General features: G+C 41.5%; 2 protein-coding genes across 9 annotated transcripts in view; one reads left to right on the plus strand and one right to left on the minus strand.

The window, feature by feature from the left end:
- Window positions 1-379: 379 nt before the first annotated feature.
- On the plus strand, window positions 380-4,074 carry UQCC5 (ubiquinol-cytochrome c reductase complex assembly factor 5). Of its 2 annotated transcripts, none has more exons than XM_016210032.2 (2): window positions 380-768; window positions 3,970-4,074. In XM_016210032.2, exons 1-2 carry the CDS (start codon window positions 618-620, stop codon window positions 4,059-4,061), a joined length of 243 nt encoding a protein of 80 aa, XP_016065518.1. In that variant the 5' UTR covers window positions 380-617; the 3' UTR covers window positions 4,062-4,074. The 2 variants fall into 2 exon arrangements, 1 of the variants encoding a protein (XP_016065518.1); XR_001602975.2 differs by having other exon boundaries at window positions 613-688.
- A 5,301-nt stretch (window positions 4,075-9,375) lies between these two features.
- PBRM1 (polybromo 1) overlaps window positions 9,376-25,165 on the minus strand; it is a 108,204-nt gene continuing 92,414 nt past the window's right edge. For 4 of the 7 annotated variants that reach the window (XM_087825020.1, XM_087825019.1, XM_087825018.1 and 1 more), the window contains 6 exons: window positions 24,713-24,923; window positions 23,894-24,095; window positions 16,901-17,056; window positions 13,954-14,024; window positions 13,627-13,843; window positions 9,376-12,176 (listed from right to left, as the gene is read on the minus strand). In XM_087825020.1, the coding sequence (XP_087681146.1) occupies window positions 12,004-12,176; window positions 13,627-13,843; window positions 13,954-14,024; window positions 16,901-17,056; window positions 23,894-24,095; window positions 24,713-24,923 (1,030 nt within the window). In that variant the 3' untranslated portion in view covers window positions 9,376-12,003. Of the gene's footprint in view, window positions 12,177-13,626; window positions 13,844-13,953; window positions 14,025-16,900; window positions 17,057-20,400; window positions 20,566-23,893; window positions 24,096-24,712; window positions 24,924-25,165 lie in introns of all 7 variants that reach the window. The other 3 variants (XM_087825023.1, XM_087825022.1, XM_087825024.1) reach the window with 2 other exon arrangements.

The raw sequence follows: 25,165 nt of genomic DNA on the forward strand, positions 1-25,165 counted from the left end.
AACGAGGCCTATCAAAGTCTGTTATTTTTAGAAGTCTAGACACTCACTGTTCACCCCGAAATAAATGCAAGGCGTTGCGTAACTGCAATTGATATCATGGTGCAGTACACTTTTAGTCCATCAGAGAGGCTCATCCCTTCTATCAGGACTTAAAAGAAAAAAGATGGCGGTGGCAGAGCCGCGGGGACTGCAGCTACCCACCAGCACTACCCTCCCTCGGGAGGCCCCGGGCCCCGGCCCGGCCGACGCCACGTGGGAGGTCCCGCCCCCTTGCGCCGCGCCGCCCCCGGAGCCCCGGACTCCCGCGCGAGCTCCCTCCAGCCGGGCTCGGCCTCTCGGAGCACGCGCACTCCGCCGCATTCTACTGGCGAATCCCCGCGCCTTGCAGTGCTCTGATTGGTGGAGACGTTCTAGGCCCGGAGCCCTGCGCTCGGCTCCCGAAGATCTACCCGCCTGGAGTTGAGGCTGGGCGGCGATCGCTCAGCGAACCCGGCCGCGGCCCTCGGCAAGGACAGGCGGGGCGGCCTCGGCTGCACCCGGCGCTTCATTCCAGGCGCTGAAGCAGCTCCCGTCGGTGCTGGTTCCGCCGTACCCCTCCCCCGCGACCTTGGTTGAGCATGTTTTCCAGGGCCCAGGTGAGGCGGCTTCTGCAGCGGGTGCCCGGAAAGCAGCGACTTGGCGTCTACAGGTTTCTGCCCTTCTTTTTTCTCCTGGGAGGAACGATGGAGTGGATCATGATTAAAGTGCGCGTGGGCCAGGAGACCTTCTGTAAGTGGGGGTGCAGCAGCCTCCGTTTCATTTCAGGAAGTCAGGAGGTGGCATAGGTCCTATTTTCCTGGGAGATACTCAGTCCTAGGTTGCAGACTGCACATTCCGCTCAGCGCTGAACTGCTTTTACCCGGATCAGAAGGGCACGTGCTGTTCCCTTCACTGGGCCCTCGAGACCCGCCCAGGCTCACCTATAAGCGGGGCAGCAAAGGCACTTTGACGTCCAACCTTGAGACCTTTTGCCCGCACGTTGAGGGGAGGGCACGTGACTACTCAGGACACCCTCCTCTCAAGCCTGCCAGTGACATTGTTTGGGCCTAAAGAACAGACTTCCTCACAGCACGGCAGAAGGGGGTAGGATCCTTAGGATTCATGGAAACTCCTGTTAACTAGCCAGTCCTCTCTCTGGACTCTTCAGCCCAAACCCTGCAGGGAGCTGGTCTGCAGAGTCGTTGGCACCAGGGCCTGGCCCTGTGAACGGAAAGCCTGACATGCTTTGCTGAGAGCACTAGCTCTGGACAGGCTAGTTCGTCTTCTGGGAAGACTTCCCCAACCCCCATACCCTTTCTGCGTTGTCCCTCCAGAAACATTGTATCACTTGTGAATTGCCAGCCCTTATTTAAAAAGAATTGTTACCTTAGCTCTTTCTAAAGATACTTAGTCCGTCTGTTCATGCATTCACCAGTATTTAACGAGCACTGATGAGGGGATATAATGAACAAGGCACAGGGTCTCCCGCCCCAGAAGAGCTCTAATAGGAGAGACAGATCGTAGTTAAGTGCGCTCAGTGCTCTGAAGAGAAAGTGGGGGGAACATGGGAGTCTTGGCTGAGGCATTTCAGTTGGACTAGATGGTGCAGGGAAGGCTTGCAGGAGTTACGACGTCAGGTAGGCCCTGAAGATTGAGTGGGTGTCAGTCAGATGAGGGGAACGTTTTTGGAGTTGAAAGTGCCGCATGCCCCGCATGCCGGTGCTAGGAGCAGACGGTGCTAGGAGCAGACGGTGCTAGGAGCAGACGGTGCTAGGAGCAAACGTGGGGCATTGCTGTGAAAGTGCTGAGACACTAGCGCGAGCAGAGGGAGGAAGTGATTAGAAAGGTGCCTGGGCAGGGCCAAAAAGGGATTGGAGAACGAAGGATGTATCCCAGAGAATTGAAGGCGTGTGTGTTTTTTCCCCACCGGAGTGAGGATATTTTTTTCACTAATTTTTTAGACAGTGGAGGAGGGAGGGGTGAAGAGAAACATTGATTGGCTGCCTCTCTCACGCATCCCGACGGGGGGTAGGGGGGAGGGGCGGAGATAGGGATTGAACCTGCAACCTGGGCACTGGCCTTTGTCTGGGAATTGAACCCCAGACCTTCCCATGTGCAGGCCGATGCGCCAACCACTGAGCCACGTGGGCCAGGGCGGATGGGTTTTAAGTGGCAGCGGATTAACACATGTGGAGAATGGCTTCGTGTGGAGAGGGACTGGCAGGCACACTTAGGCTGTGTGTTTGCTCAGGTTTGAGCTGGTGGCCTGGTCTAGGGTGGGGACAAAAGGGATGCCAAGAAGTGGGTGGAGTTGAGAGACACCTAAGAGGTAGTCTTGACAGGGCTTGGTGATTGAGTGGACTCAGGAGATGCGGAGCGGAGGCTCCTGGTAGGACAGCTGCGGCAGAGGGAACACAGGTAGGACAGCCCGCCTCCATTTGAACGTGAAGTGGAGGTGGTTGTATAGACCTGAAGCATAGAAGGCAGATCTGGGCCACAGATTTTGGGTTTGTGGGTCATTCACAAGCGGATTGTGGTGAAAGCCAGAGTCAAACCCCAACATTTTAAGCGTGACTGAGAGTGGCTAGAGAGGCAAGCAGGGAAACCAGGAGATACTTGAAGGTATGCTAATCAGATCTGGAAAGAGGGTGGAGAGAGGCTGGAGATACCTGGCCCTTGAGAAGGTGGCAGAGGGTGGGATCAGAGCGGGGCGGCAGGAGTAGCCCTTGGAAGTTAGCTATTAGAGTTCTTTGCTGATTTTTCTCTGGGAGAAAGAGTTCATGGCCATTTGGGGGTGGCTGGTCATGGGTTAGGGTCATGGCTGAGGAAACGGTTGTCAGGCACCACAGTGGACCCAGTCAGATGCATCAGTTGGCCCCACAGTGCAAAGCAAACAGTGAGGCATGGAGAAGGAAGTTGGATTCACCTGTAGTTGGGCCTCTGAAGGTGTGTCAAGAGGTGGATATCTGATGAGAGGGAATTTCAGCTGGTTTGGGCAGGAAGAGAGGAGGGGGTGCTGAGGGGGTACTCAGGGGCCAGCGGCCTGGGGAAGAAGTTGGTGAGGGTCCAAGGACAAAAAGGTTAGAAAGGTAGTAGAGATGGTGGTCTGAGCAGAATGAATGCATCACTTCACAGGAGCACCACCGGGTGGCAGTTGTGTGAAGGCAGGGAGGTGAAGGCAGCTAGTGCTTTATCCCTGTGTGTGTGTGGGGGGGGGGGGGGGGGGTTGGAGCTGGAGCTAGATGCTGTTTTCAGTGATTGAAAGGGAGTGATGGAGGTGCCAGTGCAGGGAAGATTGTGGCAGATGGCACAAGCCCCCGAGGAAAAAGCTGGCCAATCAGTAGTTTGCAAAAGCAGCTGCTGAGAACAAGGAAGGTGACCTCAGCTCCCCACCCTGAGTTTGGGGGGGGTGGGGCCAGGTTTTAGTTAATAAGGCTGATTTCAGAGAGATTAGAAGTTGTGGGGATAAGGAATGAGGGAGGTCTTAACTGCTGCCCTGGCTGGTGCAGTGCAGCTGGGTGGGCATCATCCTGTGCACCAGGAGGTGGTTAGTTCAGTTCTGGGTCAGGGTACTATGCCCAGGTTGTGGGCTCCCTGGTAGGGGGCGTGCAGGAGGCAGCCGATCATGTTTTGCTCTCGTACTGATGTTTCTCTCTCCCTTGTCTCTCTCAAAATCAATAAAAATAATTTTTAAATATTTTAAACACTGCTAAGAGGTATGCTAGGACATGAACCTTTGGAAATACTCTTACCCTGTCATTGAAGTCCAGAACTCCATTAACATAAATTCATGTAGCTCATGTTTTAAATTTATTTTGGCATTGAATTAAATATTAATGTTGAGATTTAGATATAGTGACTGACCTAATCTACTGGTTAAATTACTCAGATCTGAGTATTTTTAATTCCTCAGTGTCTTAAAAATCTAAGTAAAATTTTTGTTCAATACAGACGATGTCTACCGTAGAAAAGCCTCAGAAAGACAGTATCAGAGGAGGCTGGAAGATGCATCAGAGACTGAACTTCAGCAGTCAATAAAGTGAAGATGAAATGTTACTAGTTTCAAATTCTTTAAAAATGTACATTCATTAAAAAATACATTCATTTTCATGTTGAGGGAAGCACATTGTAAAGTACACCTGATCACGGTGCTGTACACCTGAAACTAATACAAAATAATATTGAATGTAAACTGTGATTAAAAAACAACAGAACACACTGCTAACATCCCAGGGAGTTCCTCCTTTCCTGTGCACTTATGGGGGGTGTTCACCTGGCCCCAAGGTCTGCATCGGAGAATTTGAACATGCTTGGAAAACTGCATCCTGTATTTTCTACTTAAGTGACACCTCTGTGCAGTCATCTATCTGAACTATAGCAATTTGTCCTTTACATTCTAAGGAAGAAATAAATTTGAAGCATAGAAAAAGTTCTTAGATGTCCAGTACATGCTAGGCAATTTAATCAGTCAGGAATTTGCGTCCTCTAGTTTCCAGGAAACAGCATTTCTGTCTATTTGGCAATGAGAAGGGTCAGGAGTTGTGTCTGATACAAAGACATATCTGAGTCAGGTTAATTTGATTCTGACTTACCTTCACTAAAAGGTAAAATATTAGCCATGAAGAGGCAGCTTTACATTTATAATTTCCATAGCTATTCCTTAGTTTTCAATTGTTTTTGATCATCTATTTAACTTGACAACTAAAAAATAAACTCCACAACTTCTATTTTATTGCAATTCATTTTGCTGTATAGAAAGCTTCAAAACTTGGCAGTCCATTTCAGTTCAAGGAAATGGTATATCAACTTTAATGGCTGAATACAATTAGTCAGTTTAGTTCTTACAAAAAGAATGAGTATAATTATGTAACAGTCAACATCCTCCCTAGAATAACTAGTAAAAGTACATGTCTGGTTAATAATGGTCTTCAGTATTGAATCTTATTTTGTGATAATATTTAACAAATAGGAATAGGTTTTTTTAATTCTAATGGTAGATTTTTTCCAGTAGGCAAAGATTTTTTTTAAACAGTTCTACTGAGGTATAATTGCTATACCACAAAATTCAATCATTATGAATGTTCCAATTCCAATTCAAATCTAGTTTTAGGACACTACTGTCATCCCCAAAAGTTCCTTTGCCCATTTGCAATCAATCGGTCACTGCCCAGACTGCTTTGTTCTTTCCCAGGCATGTGGTAGCTCTCCAGCAGCAAACTATGTGGGAGATTTACGTTGCCTTTCTATGGTTTTCTTTTTTAGGTTCTCCAGGTTCAGTCTGACTGATCCACTGCTTGTCAAAATAGTACTGCAACATCAGGTTAGCAAAGTTGTAGGTTTTCCTAGTTCATTTCTCTCCATCTTTGCCACTTTTAGTTGATAAAATCACAGACTTTCTTCTGTCCCTCAAGTTGATGCTACATCCTTTCTGGCAGTAAAGCTGCTGTTTTTTTGAGACCAGCCCCACACTGGTAAAGCCACTCACTGCTTTTGCCACTGACCTGGGTGGGGGCTGAGGGGCTGAATGAAAGCAGCCACAGGCAAAAAGGCCACTGCCTCTCCCTGTTCTTAACCAAAGTTTGGGCCGTTTTTCAAGAATAAAATGTTCTCAATTTGTAAAATAAATACAAATAAAAATGTACTTTTCAGATCTCTTATTCTTACATAGAACTGCCTTAACAGAATTTTTTTAAGGTTTCCTATCTCTGCTTGAATACTTACTTCCCAGGTCACTGTGGAATAGCACCTGTGGAAAAATAATTTCCTCCTAAGACACACCTACCCATTGAATCTAGTCCTAAAACAATTCCAAGGATCAATCAGGATGCCTTTCAGTAGAGTCTGAATTCTTTGTGAAGTTCTTTTTTTAAGGCAAAAAAGTATAACCTTGCCCTAACCAGTTTTTCTCAGTCGTTAGAGCATCAGCCCACGGCCGAAGGGTCCTGGGTTCGATTCTGGCAAAGGGCACATACCTCCGTTGCAGGCTCAAGGCAACCACTCAATGTGTCTCTTTCACATCGATGTATCTCAGTCGCTCGCTCTCCCACTCTCTGAAAGAGCAATGGAAAAAATATCCTCAGGTGAGAATTTAAAAAAAAATTACAATCTTACTTTTTTGTAGAATTCAGATTTAATCATGGACATAAAAGTAAGATCTAAGTAAAATTTGATATAGCTAAGATAATTGTAATCAGGGTAATTATGCAGATTACATTTCTTTCAGTTGCCACTTTGTAAACATTTTGCTAGGGTGATGGGAATTCCTGACTGACATTACATTATGTGCTCTTGTGAACAGTTAAAACCCCTTCCCTTGCCTGGCTCCATTTACATACAGGGGCTGGACCTCCTTGAGAACTGGGGTGTGGTAGAGGTGGGAGACAGGCTCCCCCCATCCCCCAGGTGATAGACATTGCTTTCAAACAGCTGCTAAATAAAGATAAAGACGCTGCTCCTTCCCTAAGAAACTAAACGTCACAGTGTAACATAGATTTAGGCTAAATCATAGGCTTGGTCTATTAGCAGATTTTGCAATGTGACCCAGAATAAGTTTGGGTCAGCTGGTAGAAAAAAACGAAGGCATTTCCTAGGCTTGGATAAACCACATCCTCCATCTTTTGAAACAAGAAAACAGCTACATAGTAAAGAACACGTGTTTCAAAATAGTTTCTATTTTTCATGAATAAGCAGCAAGTGACCTGTCACACACATCTAAATTTTTTAGGGATTTTTTTTCTAATTTTAGTACATTTGTTAGAACCAACTCAGTATAAAGAGCCACTGATGACCTCCTTAAAGCACTACCGATAGCAAGCTGAGAGCCACTGTTCAGAGATGGACTGAGGGTGAAGACCAGTGGCGATCAGCAGCACTGGGAGGAAGGGGGTTCTTGTGTACTGGCGTCACCTCAAGAATTGCTGGTGAGCCTCACAGACATTTTATAGGTTGGATTGCTGTGTAAGAACACTGTGGTATGACTCAATTGCATGGCCTATTCCATGGGGATGCTGTTTTAGAAGTTTAATATTTGCTACATGAAGAATATTTCACATGTTTTACGAAGAATCATTGTAAATGCTAATAAAACCCTCATCTAACTTCTGTATCTGCTGTGGGTTCCTTCCCTGGCCCACCTGCCTGACTCCATCCTAGAGAGAATCACTGGCCTGAAACCTGTGTTAACCTTCCCTAGTTTTCTTCTTTTTAAATACATATATTAGAACCCTGGCCACACAGCTCAGTAGGTTAGAGTTTCATTCCAGTACACCAACGTTGTGGGTTCCACATCCCTGGTGAGGGCACATACAAGCAAGCAAGCAATGAATGCATAGATAAGTGGAACATCAAATCAATGTTTCTCTCTCTCTGTAAAATCAATAAAAATGTTAATAAAATTATATATATATGAGTGCCAATTTATTGAAGGATAACAAACCTTTGAAGATGACAGGGTAATTTCTGACTTCAAGACAAGACTAGCAAAGCAATTACTGTATTAAATTGAAGATACTTTCAGAGCACATTAGTTTGGATACTATAGAGTAAGAACTAATCTTTTGTTAACTGACTTACAAGCTTTTTAAAACTGCCTCAAAAAAACATTTTAAACTTTTTTCTTTTGTTAATCTTCACTCGATATTTTTTCCATTGATTTTGAGAGTGGAAGGGAGGGATGGAGAGAAACATCCGTGTGAGAGACATCAGTTGGTGCGTCTGGCCGGGGATAGGAATGAACTTGCAACCCAGGTACGTGCCCTTGACTGAGAACTGAACCCGTGACCCTTTGATGCGTGGTCTGATGCTCTACCACTGACCCACACGGGCCAGGGCTCAAAAAACCTGTTTAACCCTCCTAAAGAATGTGACTACCCTATCAGGCACTGGAACTATTTAAGGGAACATGAATAATTTAAAGGACATTGCACCCTGGCCAGTGTGGTTCAATGGTTAGAGCATTGGCTCCCCTGCACCAAAGGGTTGCCTATTTGATTCCTGGTCAAGCGCACAAACCTGGGTTGCAGGTTTGATCCCCAGCCCAGCCAGGGTGTGTGCTGGAGGCAACTAATCAATGTGTCTCTCTCACATTGATGTTTCTTCCCCCCTCCACTCTAAAAATCAATGGAAAAATACCCTCAGCTGAGGATTAACAACAAAAAAGGACATTGCTCTTATTTGCTGATTATAGAACTGCAGTGCCCCCTAGTGTCAACTACAAGGCAAAAATTTAATAACCCCCCCCCCCCAATATTCATTCTAGAATGACAAGCCTAATTACCATTTATTGTTAGAAATCTATCCTCACTGTAGTGTTGGGGAAAGCATTCGGGTTTTGGAGCTTTGCTTTATCATGTGAACTGATAGAAAAAGTTCCTAAGTTACCACATAGTAACTTTGTTTATCTAGCAGTCCTATTTTGGAAGTTTTGTCTAAATCTCTGATGATGTAAATTAATCACATTAATCTCTTTTTGTAAGTTTGACTTTTTTCCACCCTGAATAACCTCTCTTTTTTTAAGAAATGCACGTGGAACATCGTATTTTCCAAAGTGGTTTATCTCCTAGTAGACAGAACATGATCAATTTTTAGTCTTCACGTGTGGAATTTCTTGCCATTTTTATGTGCAATCCAATGAATACATCTATTTTGGGGATAGAAATAGTCTTTTTGGTTCTGAACTTTCATTTAGCTGGCCTTCCACACTTCCAAACCAAAAAGGAACAGAGTAATACTTGGCGTTTGTTTGGTTGCTCATAGTGTTTAGCTGGAATGTTTACACACCAATGATCATTCAAAATATACTCATGAGCATAGATGGTAGTACAGCCCTAAGCTCTTAGGAGAACAGAACCACAGGGATTTTTGCAAAGTGATATTAGAGGAAAACGGTTGATTTTACCAACACTTTCTATTAAAAGTGTGGTCATGTTTTAAGAGCTTATAAGCATGTTAAAGACATACCTGGGACACTTACCTTTTCTGGCCAGACAGCTGACTATTTGAAATGGGTTATTGTTTTATGATCTAGGACATGCTTTCCTTACCTTCTGCAATCAGTAACTCTTCGATTTTAACTTAAACCTGCATTTCTGCCCACGCTGAGGACATGTTAGGAATTCCTTGATGACCAGCCTGAGAGGTTTGTCGTGGGGCATGTCAGGTTGTAGTGTGATATTCGGCTTCTGTGTTCATACAGCTTGAGCACTGGACCAGTGTCCAGACACTCTGAGGAGCTCTCTCCCCCTAAATTAGCAGCCATATCCCTGTCAGCATAAAATCAAGGTTTGCAGGAATTAAACCTGCTTGAAGCTAACACCTGACACAAGCTTTAAGAGAACAACCAAACCTGGTTAATCCAAATCATTTTGCAAACTCCATTTTTATTTGGATTAAAAAGCTTTAGATGAACAAAAATATGATACATACATGTTATAAGACTAGTTACCACTTAAAACTCTTTTGATACAGAAATTAGAATAAACCAAGTTTTAATCAGGTCTGAAAATTTTCAAGCTCAAAAGTCACCACCACCAATTTGGAAGTTTTACACAAAGAAATGTCCCCTCTCAATTCTTCCTCATAGGAAGAGAGGGGTGGTTTCAAAAACAAAACAATTCAAGGCCTTTTAAATCAGTTGGCGGACATACTACTTTAAACCTATAGTCTCCCCCCCCAACACAGTTCTTTTCCACATGAACTTACATCTCGAAAATACTTAGGCCATTATGCTTTCTAAGCCATATCACTACAGTACCTAAAACTCATGGGAAAAAAAAGATGTATAGTTAACTTGTACTTTCTTAAATCAGAAATTTTTTTTTGTTTTTCTTTTTTGGAAGATGGATGACCTCAAATCTTATATTCTAAGTATTAACTGATATTCTCCTAGTTAATATACAGAAAGACATGATTCTAAAATAAATATTTTTTTTTAAAGAAAAACTTAATTAGGGCCTGTCTAGTGACCCCTTGGCCTGGCTTTGCACTGCCTTAGAGAAGCTCCTGGCCGGATCTATGGTTCCTACAGCACCTCCAGATACTGGGAAGGAGCCCAGAGGAGGAGTGCTCTGGTTTCTAATGCCCCACATATAGCCCACAGTAAAGAGTTTTTAGAGGCTTCCCAAGAAGTCTCACCCAGGCCTTAAAAAGGGAAATAAAATGGGCACATGAAATAAATAAATAACTTAACCAAAATTAAATTTCAGGTTCTTTGGTGTAATTCAAGGATGTCTAGAAATAAAATAATCTGATTGTATTATACAATCCATGATGATTCAATGGCCCAAATAACCAGGAACTGAAGATTTCTTTATCTGATTCAGTTTAACAATAAGGTACTGACATACTACTGTAATACATTTTTTAAAAATTCGGAATTATTTAAAATACTTGATGCAAACTGAGATCCAGTGGTTGACTATAGGCAATTAAGTTACAAGGGCCTTCTATCTAGATACAAGAGACTTTTTTCCATTCTACACTCTTTTGTCCCCATGATTTATAGTAAGAATGGTAATTAAATATCCAGGTATTGAGTCATACCAGACTAAAAGAAAAAAAGTATCCTCTGAGAGTCACTCTTTTAAATTACAAACAGCAGTGGAAGGTCAACCACAATGGCAACCACCTTGTTACAACAAAGCAGGTTTCCAAAAGGCCTAGTGAAACCCTGTTCCATGTTTGGTGCTTTTTACCTGCCTGAACATCATACACTGCCTCCAAATGTTTATTCTAGGGTCATATAAGAGAGACAGGGTCATCGAACCCAAGTGTTTGGGATCTGTAATGATCTTTTTCATGAGCATTTTCTTAAATTATGATTCCTTTCTCTTGAAATTTAAAAGCACAGGCTAAATTTTAAATATTTTAGAAAGTTTTAAATTTCTTGTTGAGAATTACAACGATGAAACTTAGAAGAAGAAAAAAAAGCCACATCTGATGAGGAAACAAAGAATGCTAAAACATTTGCGTATGCAGGCGATTTACCATTTACAATTATGCTTCTGACACAGCTCATATCTGGTGATGCACCCCCTTCCCTATGTCAGGTTAGGTGTTATGTTTAAAAATAAATTACCTCCACGGACGCCTCAATGCTTTCTTCAAGATGAAATTCAATGTTTTTCAATGTAAGAGATTTAAAATTTTAAATCATCTAACATGTATAGGCATAAATTGTGAATTATTATAAATAGATCAAAAGTACCCTTAAACTTACCTGTCAAAACTAAATATAATTCAGGGTTGTGCACATGTTCTATAAAAATAACTGACACCAAAGATAGCTAACTCAGCACAAGAAAAAGGCTCTCTCCTTCCAGGTGTCTGGGAGATGCACCAGCTGCAGAAGGATGCACAGCACTGACTTCAGATTTCTGCAGCGAGCCTCTTGAGTTAATAGAGCAGATGTGCCATGTCTGCCAAACACATATAACCTAAATAACAATCTTTCACTTCACCTGTAACAAACACTTTTTGCTAAAGTGGCTTAACATAGTCAGGCACATGAAACAGACACAAGTACACTCCCTCTCTGATGTAAACTAGGACCAACTTCACATTTCATTATCAACTTAAACTAATCTGTAAACGTGTGTGTGTTGTATATTCCCCTCCCCCCACTGTTCTTTTATAAAAACAAAAAACCAAAAACCCCAATCCAAGACAAAACCTTTGATGGTTTCAGTTCATGGCAACAAGTAAAAAGATAAAACTCCAAGTCTACATATACAACCAATATGAAACTGGTTTTAAACGAAGGAAACATATGCAAAAAATCTTTGTGTATTTGATAAAGTCAACTTAATATAACAAAAACAAATTGAAATAGCTTATTAAAAGTGTCCTTATATAAAAATGGCCTTGTGATGTACAGTAAAATGCAATAAAAATTATCAGCCTTTGTTCCTCCCCCCACCCCCAGTAACTATGTGGCTACTATTCCACAAAACTCTTTATGCTTCTATAAAAGAAACGTAATAGATGTGATTAAAGGTTTTCTAGATTGTATGCTTGGCGAATGTTGAGGGTGTCTCGGAGCATCAAATCCCGGAGGCGCCAGAGGGCATCTGCCATGGTGGTGTGGGCCCCTTTACTTTTCAGCCAGTGAGAGGGTAGGCGGCTCTCTTGTTCTTTTGACAAATGGACATCACGCCTTCGAGCTGAAAATTAAAGTGCAGACAGAGGAATATAAATAGTAATTTTAAGGTAACAAATTGTCCCTCAGTCCTAAGGTCTGATAGATTTATTGGAACATAAAAACATTATGATTTATTAATTGTGAATTTTAACTCTGCAGGATATTTCCAAGCAAATTTCTTGTATCATTTTATTAGACATTTTGGTTTTTAGAAAACTACTTTACTTAGGTATGAGACTACCTAGCTAGGGATGTCTTGTTTTATGCTTTGCATTTTAGAAATTATCTAATTTATAATAATGACTTCACAAAAGAGCTATACAAACACCTAAAAGATCAGGTCATTAATACTTTGTTGTAGCCACTCCTGATACTTAATAATTACTTCCATACAAAGAAAAACTCCTAAAAAGGTAAATGTGAAAAGAGGAAAAATATACCTACTACTCTTAAAAGAAATTAAATTACCAAATTTGATTTAGAAATAAAGAAGTAAGTAGAAACTTCCAAATTTCCTTCCAGAGACTAGGCAAGTTATTTTAGTTTGTACTGAAAAGACATTAAGTATGTTGAACTAAATGACTAACTTGATAGGTTAACAGAAACATATTTTCTTTCTTTTTTTTAATTGAGGTGAGCCCTGGCAGGTGTGGCTCAGTGGTTGGAGTATCAGCTTGCACTCTGAAGGGTCCTGGGTTCGATTTCCAGTCAAGGGCACATACCCAGGTTGCAGGTCCATCCCCAGCTCCACTTGGGGTGTGTATGGGAGGCAACCAATTGATGTATCTCTCTCACATTGATGTTTCTCTCCCCCCCCCCCACCTTCCTCCCTCCTTTCCACTCCATCTAAAAAGCAATGGAAAAATATCCTCGGGTGAAGATTAAAAAAAGAAAAAAAAATTTAAGGTGAAATAATTTCCCCCCCCCCAAAAATATATCTTAAGTGATTTCAGAGAGAGGAAAGGAGAGGGGGAGAGAGAGATAGAAACATCAATGATGAGAGAGTCATTGAACGGCTGCCTCCTGCATGCCCCGACTGGGGATCAAGCCCGCAACCCGGGCATGTGTCCTGACTGGGAATCGAACCCTGATCTCCTGGATCCTAGGTCGACACTCAACCGCCGAGCCACGCCCAGCTGGGCAAGGTGAAATAATTTTTAATTTATTCAAATGCATTTATACTAACGTTCAAATGCCTAAAAATTTTTTTTTGAAAAAAATTAGAATATACTTAAAAAGATGATGGTGATGCTTAGGACAAAACTAAACTTTGAGATTCAGAAAAAAAAATTTTTTTTCAAAGGTGATGTCAATATACGAAGAAGCTCCAAACCCTTCTATTAAATATACCATTTATTTTATTTCATAAGAAAAATGGATATTTGCCCTGTGCTGTAATATGCCAATAGCAGCAAGAGAACTTGAACGAAGCGTGGATTTCATAAAGACTTAGTGAGAAGGACTCTTCTTACCTGCCAGAGTCTGGTCCCACTTGCTGATGCTGTTGGACTCAGCACTGAGTCCTTCAATGTATTTCAAATAGGCTTCTGAGTGGAGAAGCCGTTGGGTCTTCGGTGGAGGAGCCACAAACATGGGCGTTGTTGGCTGCTGTATGACAGGGGGGCCAGCTGGATGTGGGCCAGGATATGGAGGTGGTGCCTGCTGCCCTGGAGGCCCCAAAACTCCTACCTGAAAGAGCACAGACCACATAGTGAGGGAAAAAATACTCAGCACATGTTTTGAAAAAGAGGATAATGTAAATTCTGTCAAGTCTTAGAAAATCCAACTGGGAGGCTTACCTGCTGTCCATATGGACTTCCACCTGGTGCCGGAGTCCCTACCATAGGGGCCACCCCTTGGTTCATTACACCTGTAATTCAGAATGCAATGTCTCAATCAGGGGCTCTGGTTGATAAGACTGAAAAACTACTGTCTGATAAGAAATGGTGCCATTTATAATGCAAGCCTATGGATCTCTCTGCCTTTGAGTCTTTGTGGATAGGAACCCTATGCACCCAAAATAGGATGTGGCATTCAAACAGAAAATTCCTATTCTTTTGTTTCCTAGGTACTTTACAATGCTAGTACAACTTGTCAGATGTGTATTAATTATTCATGGCTTAGAAATGATTTGAACCTTGCAAAAATTCTAGTATTTCCCTAGGTAAGCCACAGTCAGAACGCACCTCTTTTTTCAAGATATTTTTCTTCTGACAACACATTTTCCTGTAACTGAAGCCTGTGTTTAACTTCAGTAGTAATGGCATTCAATCAGGCTCAGTGGTATGCAGTGTGGTGGGACATAAGGACACAGGGAAGAGGTTGTGCAAGTGCATAGTTAAATGAGCTTTGTGGAGGCTGGAGGCTCATCCTTGCTGTCCCCTCACAGGCCACCAGCACCTCTGGTTCTGACTGGAGTCACTAATGCTGGCTCAGAGAGGGCGCTTCCATTTAATAGCGTAGCATTTTGAAGAGGGCTATCATTTCAAATGCAAAATGAAGGGAAAGAGAAAGAAATCATGGTTCTACTATATTTGAGTATATATCTGATAATAATTTTGTAAACTTCTCTTGGTGACTCCTCATAAACAATTTCTGTCTCACAGGTACTAGTTGATAATAATGAGATGTCTTAAATTTAGTGTGTAGGGTTATTTTAATCATCTCAGGACCATCCATTTACTGTTCTCAAAACAAAGAAAGAGGCAAGAAACCCAGTTCATTAAAAACTAACAAACTACAACCAGAATCCTGGTGAGTTGTTGTTTAAACCTGAAACAAATCCTGCTGGCTGCATAAAAGCATCAAGAGGAGCTGACATCATATTCTAGATAGTTCCTCTGGATTCAAATGTTATTATTTTGGCCAGGCAGAACCGGCCCAATATTCTAAGGTTCAGAATTACTAAATGCTACTTCCAGGAGGTATTAGACATTTGTTAGAGAGAAAATAATAAGTAAAAATAAGCTTTCTGTTTACAAATCAGGAATTTTTATATTTTAAGTACCCAGAAGGATACCTGGATCACCATGGTAGGACCCTAATGACTACTTGTGAATGAAGAGGTTGTGGTGGGTAAGCTGCTTTTCCAGCAACATATTATTAACCCCTGCCTCCCACTCACCAGACTTAGATTCTATAATACAGTGGGCCTCCCTGAGCTGCCTGTATCAATCTTTGCAGAGCAGCACAAACAAATCAGCAGCCCCCTCTGCTTCCTCTATTTACAAATGCCATTCAAGGGAGCAGCAGGTGAGAATGTGTGCCAAGTCCCCAGAGTTCTTCACTGAATTCTCCTCTTCTCAAAGCCTGATCAGAAATGTGTGTAAGCACTAAGAGGGTTTCTTCCCTGTCTCCCTGACTACAATCCAGTGTGTTGTTCCTTTCAAATTTTACACTGAATTAAATTCAACTTAAATTGAAAGGCAAACAGCAGTGCCCCAACACCCACCAAAGATATCTGCTACCTACACTGTACTTACTGGCTTTAGATATGGCTCCCACTGAGCCCCATGTGCACCTAGAAGTCAGCTCCAATCTGGTCTGGCTGACTCAGTCAGACACCCTATGCCAAGGTGAGAAGGCACTGAATTAAGGCCAATTCTATATGCCACATGGGCATACCCATTTTATGACTGACTTCCGCTGTAATAGCAACTCACACACAGGCCACCATTTCCATAATGAAGCATGTACTCCCACAAACATTTCCTCCTCTGGATATATCTGGATCAAACACTTTTGTGGAGTTATGACCATTCTCTAGTCATTACAGTGTGTGGCTGGAGGTTCTAGGTCAAGCCACCATGTTTGCTCACCCTGCACACTGCTGGGTGTACCCTCTGAAGTATCGTTTGGAACTCTGTATAACCCTATGATCAGTAGGTCCAATACTGGTGTAAGCAAATCTAATGTTGCTACATTTTATCATCTGGGCTGGGCCTTTAGCTGATATTTTGGATAAGGGACCAAATGCAATTCCAAGTCACCTTAAGGTCACATTCCCTCCAACTAGATTATAGCTAAGGGTCAGTTCTTTTGAACATGACGACAATTAATATGGGAACTTGTGATTTTTCCTTTGATGATAATCTTTCAACTTACTAATTAATTATAAAGTAACACTGTAGCTATATGTTGACTTCATTTATATGTTTCTTTGTGAAATAACTTCTGAGCTGCTGTCGACAGATAAACCAGTGTCTACAGTTAGAGTGGACTATGTTATTCTTTAAAATGTTACGTCATGCTTCTTAGGGGACTCAGACACAGAAAACTAGCTCAGTGCAATCCCCTTAGAAGTGCTGTTTGAAAGCAGGAGACAGAGACCCTATACAAGATCCTGTGAGATAAGAATTGAATCAGAGGAAGAAATGCACTCAGGAGCAAAAAGTGCTTTTCTATGTGACTCTCAACTAGCAATGTGAAAAATTTTATTCACTGATAAAGAGGACATAGTCTAGATTGTGTCTGACTTTTTTAACACATGCCAAATTGTGTGATTTTAGAGATTGCCTCCTGCCCCTTGGTCTGCTAAATCTGGTCTCTGCCATGTGTCCTGTGCTGCTGCTAGACAGCCAGTTGCTCTACACACAGGATAGGTCCTGCCGCTGACATCCCTGGGATTCTCAGGGTAGGAAGGGCTGCCCACAAGGGGCAATAAGTGCCTCTTAAAACAACTGGCTGAGGGAGAAAATAGAGAACACAAAGATGAGATTAATGAGCGAATGAGGATGAAGTTCTTACCCGGTGGTGGGATGCCCGGGAGGCCAGGCACACCTGGCGGAAGATGGTGGGGTGGAGGCCCCCCAGGGTGAAGTGGCTGCATGCTGCCCATGCTAACAAGGCCATCAACTGGGCCCTGCAAAGGTGGAAGGCCTGGCGGATAGCCACCCATCATGCCTTGAAGGACACAACAAATTTCAGACATGCATCATTAACATGCAACATGAGCTAAGTAACAACAAACCTCCCACATGCACTACTAATGAATAAAGCACCCTTAGTATTGCATGAACAACGGCAATTAGTGCAATTATTTTGTTGCAATAATGAACAAAATAAAAAGTTATAAATATGAAACCCAACATTTCTGGATGAATTAGTACTTAGTATATTATTAATTGTAGTTATTTTCCCTAGGATAAATATAATGCATGTTTTCAGTTAAAAATAAAGAGGAGTTCCAGTAACAGCCTTCCCAAGGTCATGATATTGCAAGCTGTTCAGAGTGACCAGTTCTGCCACTGCAATTCTAATTGAACAGTAATAACCCCATCATTCCACTCTGCCCACACTCATATGCCTATCATGGGAACACATGAGGGGAAATTGGAATGGAGGGAAATGAGGCGCACAGCCCTGATCACAAAGCATGGTTCTCCAGCTTGGGGGAGGATGGCAAGAATTTTTCAAGACTTTTACATCCATTCCTCCTCCTTTCTAGCCCCATCATTGCAGCTCGAGCTTGAGCCGGTAAACTGCTAAGAGCCATCACAATGTCTGATATTTCTTTAGATCTCAAAACAAGTTAAAATAAAGATAAAACCTAAACCCTCTCAAGCCAACCTAAGCTCAGGTCACTTGTAGCCTGCAAGCAGACCTAAGGGAGGAATGGCTGGAGAATCAGGCTCTGTTGACATGAGAAAATGTCAATTGTCATCACTGTCTCCACGCTCACAAATGTCCTCACATAAACCTTCATTTAACAGGGAGCATTTTAAATGAGGTACAGAATTTCTGTGAACAAAGGCTCTTATTCCTTTATTTTCAAAGTGCATCTTCACATGATAAAATATTTTCTGCTGGCTAGGGAAGAATTTCAAGAAAAGTATTTTTGGCAAAAGGAGCGAAAGGAGGAAAATAATTTCAAAATGTCAAAGACTCACCTATCAAAAGACCTTTGAAGCCACACGACATTTTTTTAAGCAAGAAAAACAACTTGACTTTTCTAGGATTTGAAATGATCACAATGAACAAAACATAATACTTTCCCCCAAAATGCAATCACCTTTGGTCACAACTTCTTGCACAAAGGGAGGGTTGAGGGACTGGTGCCAAACCTCATTTTTATAAAATACTCTTTGTAGAGGGATTCAGGGAAATAGTGAAAAACTCCAGATTCTAAGAATTTTACTCTTTGACTTTTCCCTAAAGAATTATTTTAAAGATATTTATTTATAAAAGTTCAGTCTCTTAAAGCTATAATTACTGATAATTCTGAGATTGATTCAGCCTGCTTCATGAGTCACATCTAAGCTAACTGAAAAACTTACAATTACACAAACCAATAAGACAATTTAAAATAATACCTCTATACATAAAATAGGATTATGAGTTTCATTTTTAAAAAATCAGAGTTCAGAGAATAAAAACTACTTTTGAACAGACACCATCACTTTAAACATGAGGAGATCCAATGTTGCCAAACTGCCTTTTAACACCACCACCAGATATAGCTTTTAGGGAATTTAAGAATGTTAGGAGACTTTGCTTTCAATTACAAAAGCCCATCTGAACGCACCCTTCACGGGCTGTGGTTGAAGAAATTAAGAACTGAAAGACATGACACTTGTCTTCATTAAACTGTACTTTGGCATTTATTATCCCAGTCACATGTGTTCAAATGAGCTTCAATGCTTGTAAGCAAAGCTGGTTTCAGACAGCAACAAGGCTAAGATTTAGGCCCTATGCAACCTGTAAACCCATGAACAATCACCATTAGCTGCAAAGTTTCCACTGTAGACTGGTGACTATAGGGAATGCTTGCCCTTCATGCCCATGGCCCAGAAGTCTGGGCAGCACGCTCTTCGTAATGAAATAGGGGCTTTCTAAAAGGCAGCCCACCCTCCTCACCCATCAGAGCTCTATGACGTTGTTCCCCAACAGGGAGCTAAAATGCTGCAGCTGCTGGTTTTTTTTCTTTTCGTTTTTTTAAAATGTTTTTAGCTGTTTGAATTCATTTTGTTAATGTGTCCCTGGGCTTTTTAGTCAAGGGCACAGCGCTACAATATCACACATCAAATAGAACAAAACAGGATGTCAACAAGGGAATTCTAACTTTCAAAGTCCCCATGTTCAAGGCCTGATTTCTAAAAACCTTTGGAACCCCATTAACCAAAATGGGCCATGGAATAGAGCAGGCAATTATGAGATTTGTTAGATCAACATCAGTTACACTGAAAGTACTGAAAAGCCATGATTCAGATGTGCTTTGGCGAGTGCAACTGCTGAGTTCAGCGACAGTGCATTTGAGAACTTGCCATCATGAAAGGTAGGAGCGACAATGGAAAAGTTTTCCTATGCTACTCTTCCTCAAAAAGCAAATGCAAAAAAAGCAAAAGCAAAAACAAAACCAAAAAGAGCATCCCAATAAGCCTGCCTTGAACAACACTGTCTTAGACTCCCTATGAAAAGAGGTCAGACTGCTTTTGCTTAAGAAAGGGGGCTTATATAGGCCTCACCAGGCTTAGAGAGATCATGAAGGAGGGACCCGAGAAGTGGTCTGCAGGCTTCTCATTGGAGGCATGCCAGACAAGGATATCCAATTCAAGAAGAGCCAAATTTGCTATGGCTACCAGAACCAGAGACAACACACACAAGCAAACCACATTCATCTTTTTTTTTCCTTTCTTTTAAAATATGTGACTGGGATACTAACAGAAAATGCAGTTTAATGTAATTAAATAGAAAAGCATTACAGAGTGGGCACAATGAATTGAATAAGGACTTTGTATTCCACTTAGCAGTCATGCACACTGGTGACCAAGAAAGGATTTATAATTCATTGTCAAAAATCCTTTGAAATGGTCAGTCTTTTTTAAAGGATGGCTGCAGCAGAACAAGGCAAACTGAATACTGGAATGAGATGGGAAAATCAACATCACCTAAAGACTAGTTTTGTATTTTGGAAGTCTCTCCAGAAGAGAATTTGGGGTCTATTTATATTTTCTGCTATAATGCTCTATCAAGCGCAGTGTGGGGTAGAGAACAGCGCTAGACCATGCCCACAGCTAGGGAAGAGCTGCTCCCTACCATTTCCCAGGATTAGGCCCAGGGCCCATTTCTGGGGCAGAGGGGAGGCATTGCCCATATGGGAAAGGCAATGTAAGGACAACATGGATGACTTCAAACTTTGAATCTGTCATAGAAAAGACTAGAGACTGTGGCCTACTCCTCATTGGAGAAAAAAAAAAATGAAGGAATTTCTTAAAGTGGAAAAAAATGGTCTTAGCTCCTGTTTTTACCTGCAACAGGTGTCAACTGCTGATTGAGCATCCCCATTGGTGTTGGTGGTGGCACCACCCCCATGAGAGCCCCCACAGGGGTGCCTGCTCGGGGAGAAGCACTCGGCTGCTGTTGCTGTGCTGCTCGCTCTCTCTCCTGCTGCTCAGCAACTTTAGCTGCCCGCTCTGTAAAGGCATTTCAGATTTTCAATTCTGTTTTTAACCCAGGAATTCAAAATACCATCCATTGCATTCAACAGGACTAATAAAAACACAAGTAACAGTTCTGTCTCAATGGAAGGAACAGTAGATGACTAGTCTCAACACAGGAGGATTCGGGCCGATTTCACTTGGTAAACTAGAGTCCAGCTTTCCTATCCCATCTTGAGAACTGGTCTGCAAAGATTTCAAGAATGTTAAGACTGCAACACACATTCAGAAAGCACAGGTTTTATTTAAACAGCGTAACCAATGTGGTTAATCTCACAAGGCACCCTGAAGATGAGAAGCGCTACCATTATTCTAGTATTAAAAGCATTGCAAATTATTTATAATTTCAACATGAAGCAATTCCATGGCCCATTATAATTTTTGGCACAATTGTTACTTACTATATTTTCCTGATTCCTTGCACCCAATTTTACTAAGATTTGAGAACTCTTGTTATTAGTGTCATGGGGTTTAGCAGCTGAAGAAAATTAACTCTGTAAGGGAAAAGTAGCTCATTGCCTCCTCCACAAGGTTTTAGAGACATTAAACGCTAATTTCTACATTCTAATGAAGCAAAGAGATCATGTTTAATAAACCCCAAGGGGAAAAAATGCATGATACTCCAGGCTATAGTCATCAAAAGAAGGGAAATATATATTCACATATGAAGCAATGGACAATATACTGACAGAACCAGGTTTCCTGAAGCTGAGCAGTTCAATACTGACCATAAATCACCCTAAATCAGCAAAAGTTCCAGAATTCACTATTACTTCATCTGAAATTCAAGAGGAGCATTTGCTTGTGCCAGTTCTGGGCTGTGGAACACACCTTGCTATACCCCTCACTCCTCTGAGCTACTTACTCTGTCTTCATCTCCATAGCCAGTAGCCCCAATGATCACATTCCCAGTCTTTTTTGGGAGCTAGCAGGCTGGACCCTTACTAGGGAACTCTAAAAATGTATATTCCCAAAGATCCCACAATACAGGGTTTATTTTGCTTCACCATTCATAAATAGGCAATCTTTCCCACTCTTCATCTGGGTAAACTGAGGCTGGGAGACAGGCAGTGACTTGTCCAAGAATACAGAGAGAACCAGCAACCTGTGGCCCTGGCTCCTGGTATCACACTCCAACTGCCACACATTGACCCTCCAACATAGAATTCAAAAGGCCTACCCACTGGCTGATCTATGGAGGGGGAAAATAGCTTGAGGTCACATGGCTTTAAAGAGAATCAAGAAGCAACAGCTTCAGTTCTCCTTTATGTAAGAATGCGAAAAGTCAAACAAGGCAAATCATCTTCAGCTGCGACACAGTTGCCTGCATACTTGTCATCATTCACTAACACTGTCCCAGTTTACAAATCCTCTGTACAATGAACGTGAGGGACAAAGGCCATTTAAACAATCTGTTTATTTCCTTGAGCTAGCAGTGATCTAGACCACCCACATTAAATTCTAGTATTTTCGTTACACAAATGGCACAGTAAAACAGGAGAACAAAAAATGGAGCTGAAAATAGAAAAATTCAGGCTTGTGGATCAAATACTGGATTGGCTACTGATGGCTCTTTCTGGGGAAAGCCCACTTGGGTTGTCTTGGAAAAGAAAATTATTAAATGAAACCAGCCAAACTCCAAACTTTGGGTTTTGAATTCAATGGGTCAAAACAAAAGTTCAGACTCTGTGTCTCAGGCAGACATTGCTGAGTCATATAACTCACTCTCACTTGGTTCTCATGAATTTCAGCCTCCCTTTTGATTTTAGGAGAATTTCCCAGGAGCCATCATTTCTTCCTCTCTTCAGCCCTGCTCCAGCGTTTTTACTTGTACATTGCCTCCAGACACTTTTCTCTCTTTTGTTCACAATTTAAATAACCAGCCATATAGTATTAGCTTTATTTACCCTGGACCAGGCTTTATACCCATGTGAGCTTCATTTCCAACACTCCTCCCAACTGAGTGATATATTTGGTTTTAACCTTCACTAAGGTCAGAAATACCAAAGTTCTCAGTTCTTATGAAACTGACTAGGGTTTCTCAAAGTATGTTCTATAATATATTAGTTTTTTAGGATATTAATGGTATTACATGAATACTTGGCCAAGTTTCAGAAAATGCCAGGTGAAAAAAAGATTCTTTACTATAGGTCTTAAAGATTTTAATATAAGAATATGCACTATAAGTTGCCAAGAGAAAAAATGTTTGGAGTTCTTCTCAAACTAGTTTTGCCACAAGTGGTTTTTGGCTGAGAATCTTGTAGGAATAGGGTTCTGCAGAAGCTCCCTGGGGATGCCTGTCAGATAGTTTTATAATAACCAATCAATTATAATTGGAAAAAAAAAATTGAAAAAAAAAAATTCTTTTTCTGAAACTCCAAAAACTGTAATAAAGGGACAGCCTTAACAATTAATTTCTGTTTGATGGAAAATAATGGATTTGGAATCGGCCAAGCAGAGTAATGGTTGGCCACTGGGGTCAACCACTGAGCGATGGCTCTAAACTGGCAAAATAAACGATTACATACAATTCCAAATGGAAATAATACCGCTCCAAGGGCAACAGTCCTGCCTAATCTAATGTTTACTATTTATTTCTTTATTAAAGCCATGAATAATATTAAAAAACAAAGAAACAGAAAAACAAACAAAAGTATTTGTCCCTCATGGCTAAGAACCACCAAATCCCTGAATGATACAGCTCATGGCCCAAAATGATTTACTTATAGAGTAAAAGGAAAACAAAGGCAGTTGAGCTTTATCAAAGAGACCCCAAGTGCCTTAAAAGTAACTGAATGCAGACACAGCACAGGCCAGGACTGGCCTAAGAAACCAAGCGCTTCAGCTAAGCTTCAGGATGAAGTTTAAACATATGGCTTATCAAGAGCCATAATAGAAGACCACTGATTTTGAAAGCCAACTTTCAGATGAATTTTAACCAAAATTATATCTAATATCTTTGTACAATCGTTCCCCAGCTTAACACATGTATGCTTACAGGACTCAATGAAAGAAGAAAATCATGCAGTTTTTAAGAGCAAAATACTGGTTTGAGAGATTTTTTTGGGAAAAACAAAACAAAAACCCATACAAGGATCAGAGGCCAAGTCAGGGGCAGCGCTTGCTTAGTCAGGACAATGCTGATATTTAAACTGTTGGATGGGAGCCATCTGAGACAGTCCCCAACACAAAGTTCATGTGCAAGTGGTAAGAAAAAGAGAGTAAAACCTGTCTATGCACGTGCATTCCTGAAAACATCCCCTTGCTTAGAAAGCTGAGACAGTTGTGCCTAGTCTCTATTTACCTTCATATTCTGCTTTTTTGGCTGTCTCAAGGTTTCTCCATTCTGTCCCCACCAGTCGGCTGAGCTCCCCAAAAGAGTAGTCTGGGTGCTGGGCCTTAATCACAGCTCTCATCTCACTGCTGAACAGGATGTAGCCACTCATGTTGATTTTTCGTTTGGAGCCTTCCTTCTTTGCACTGCCTTTGGCAGACTTTGGGGTAGACTGTAAGACAGAAAACTCTTAGAGTGCATCAGAACATTGTATTTGGTTAACTGCTCAAAGTTTCTGGAAGCCAGGAACATTTGATTCAATAGTTACTATTTTATAAACATGTTCACTTTATAGAAGGCAATTTTCTTGGTTAAAATACAGCTCTTCCTTGCCTCTTACCATATAAGAAATAAATGGAAATTTCACTGAATTCTATGACAGCAATCTGTAATGGTGACCTCATAATTAAGTCTTGAGAAAATTCTGTATGAGAAAAAATACCAACACGGATCACCTCAACCAAAAAATGAGGTCCTAAAGAAGAGACTAAAAATATAGGGGAAATAAAAGTAACAGGATGATGCTGTTCCTCACTGTTTTTCTTCAACACGAGGCAAGGAGAGCTTTCTAACTAAACTTGCCATTAAAAACAACAATGTATGAAATTTAAAAAAATGTATTAAATTTTAAATAATTAATGGCATTGAGAAAGAAAAGCCCTGTTCCTTCCTGCAGAATTCTAGGTTGAAACTCACATATGTAGGGTCTGGATGTCTCCTTACTTTGGTTTGAGTCTGCTGCAAACTAAAGCCTGGAATAAGAAAGTAACAGGAACTTGTCACCTTCACCTGTGGGGGTGTGTAGGGCATGAGATCCAGCTCACTGGCCAAGGGAGTCTGAAGTTGAGGCAGAGAAGGAGGCTCAATGACCTCACTATCTTCTTCTCCCATCTCTTCAATATCATCATCTCCACCTTCTAACTCAGCAAACTTAGCTTCTAGTAACTGGATCTTCTTTTCTAACAAAGGTGAGGGCTCCTTCTGTGGAACAATTGGTTTTCTAAAATAAGTGACATAAAAAGAAAATTACCTAACGTGACTCCAGGACTGGTTAGAAAGCAGTGTTCTGCCTTAATATCTAGAAATTACTACCTGCCATCTGCAAAGCACACTCTAAGTCAGCAAGGAAAAGAACTTAAATGTGTATTTATAAAGTCACACCTACTTACAGATGCTTGATTTTTAAGGATTCTGCTAAATACCCACAAAGTATTGGGTCCAAAGTTGGGATCTAGTTGCTTA

This window comes from Miniopterus natalensis, chromosome 15 (assembly GCF_054644295.1).
Source record: "Miniopterus natalensis isolate mMinNat1 chromosome 15, mMinNat1.hap1, whole genome shotgun sequence".
NCBI classification, from domain to species: Eukaryota; Metazoa; Chordata; class Mammalia; order Chiroptera; family Miniopteridae; genus Miniopterus; species Miniopterus natalensis.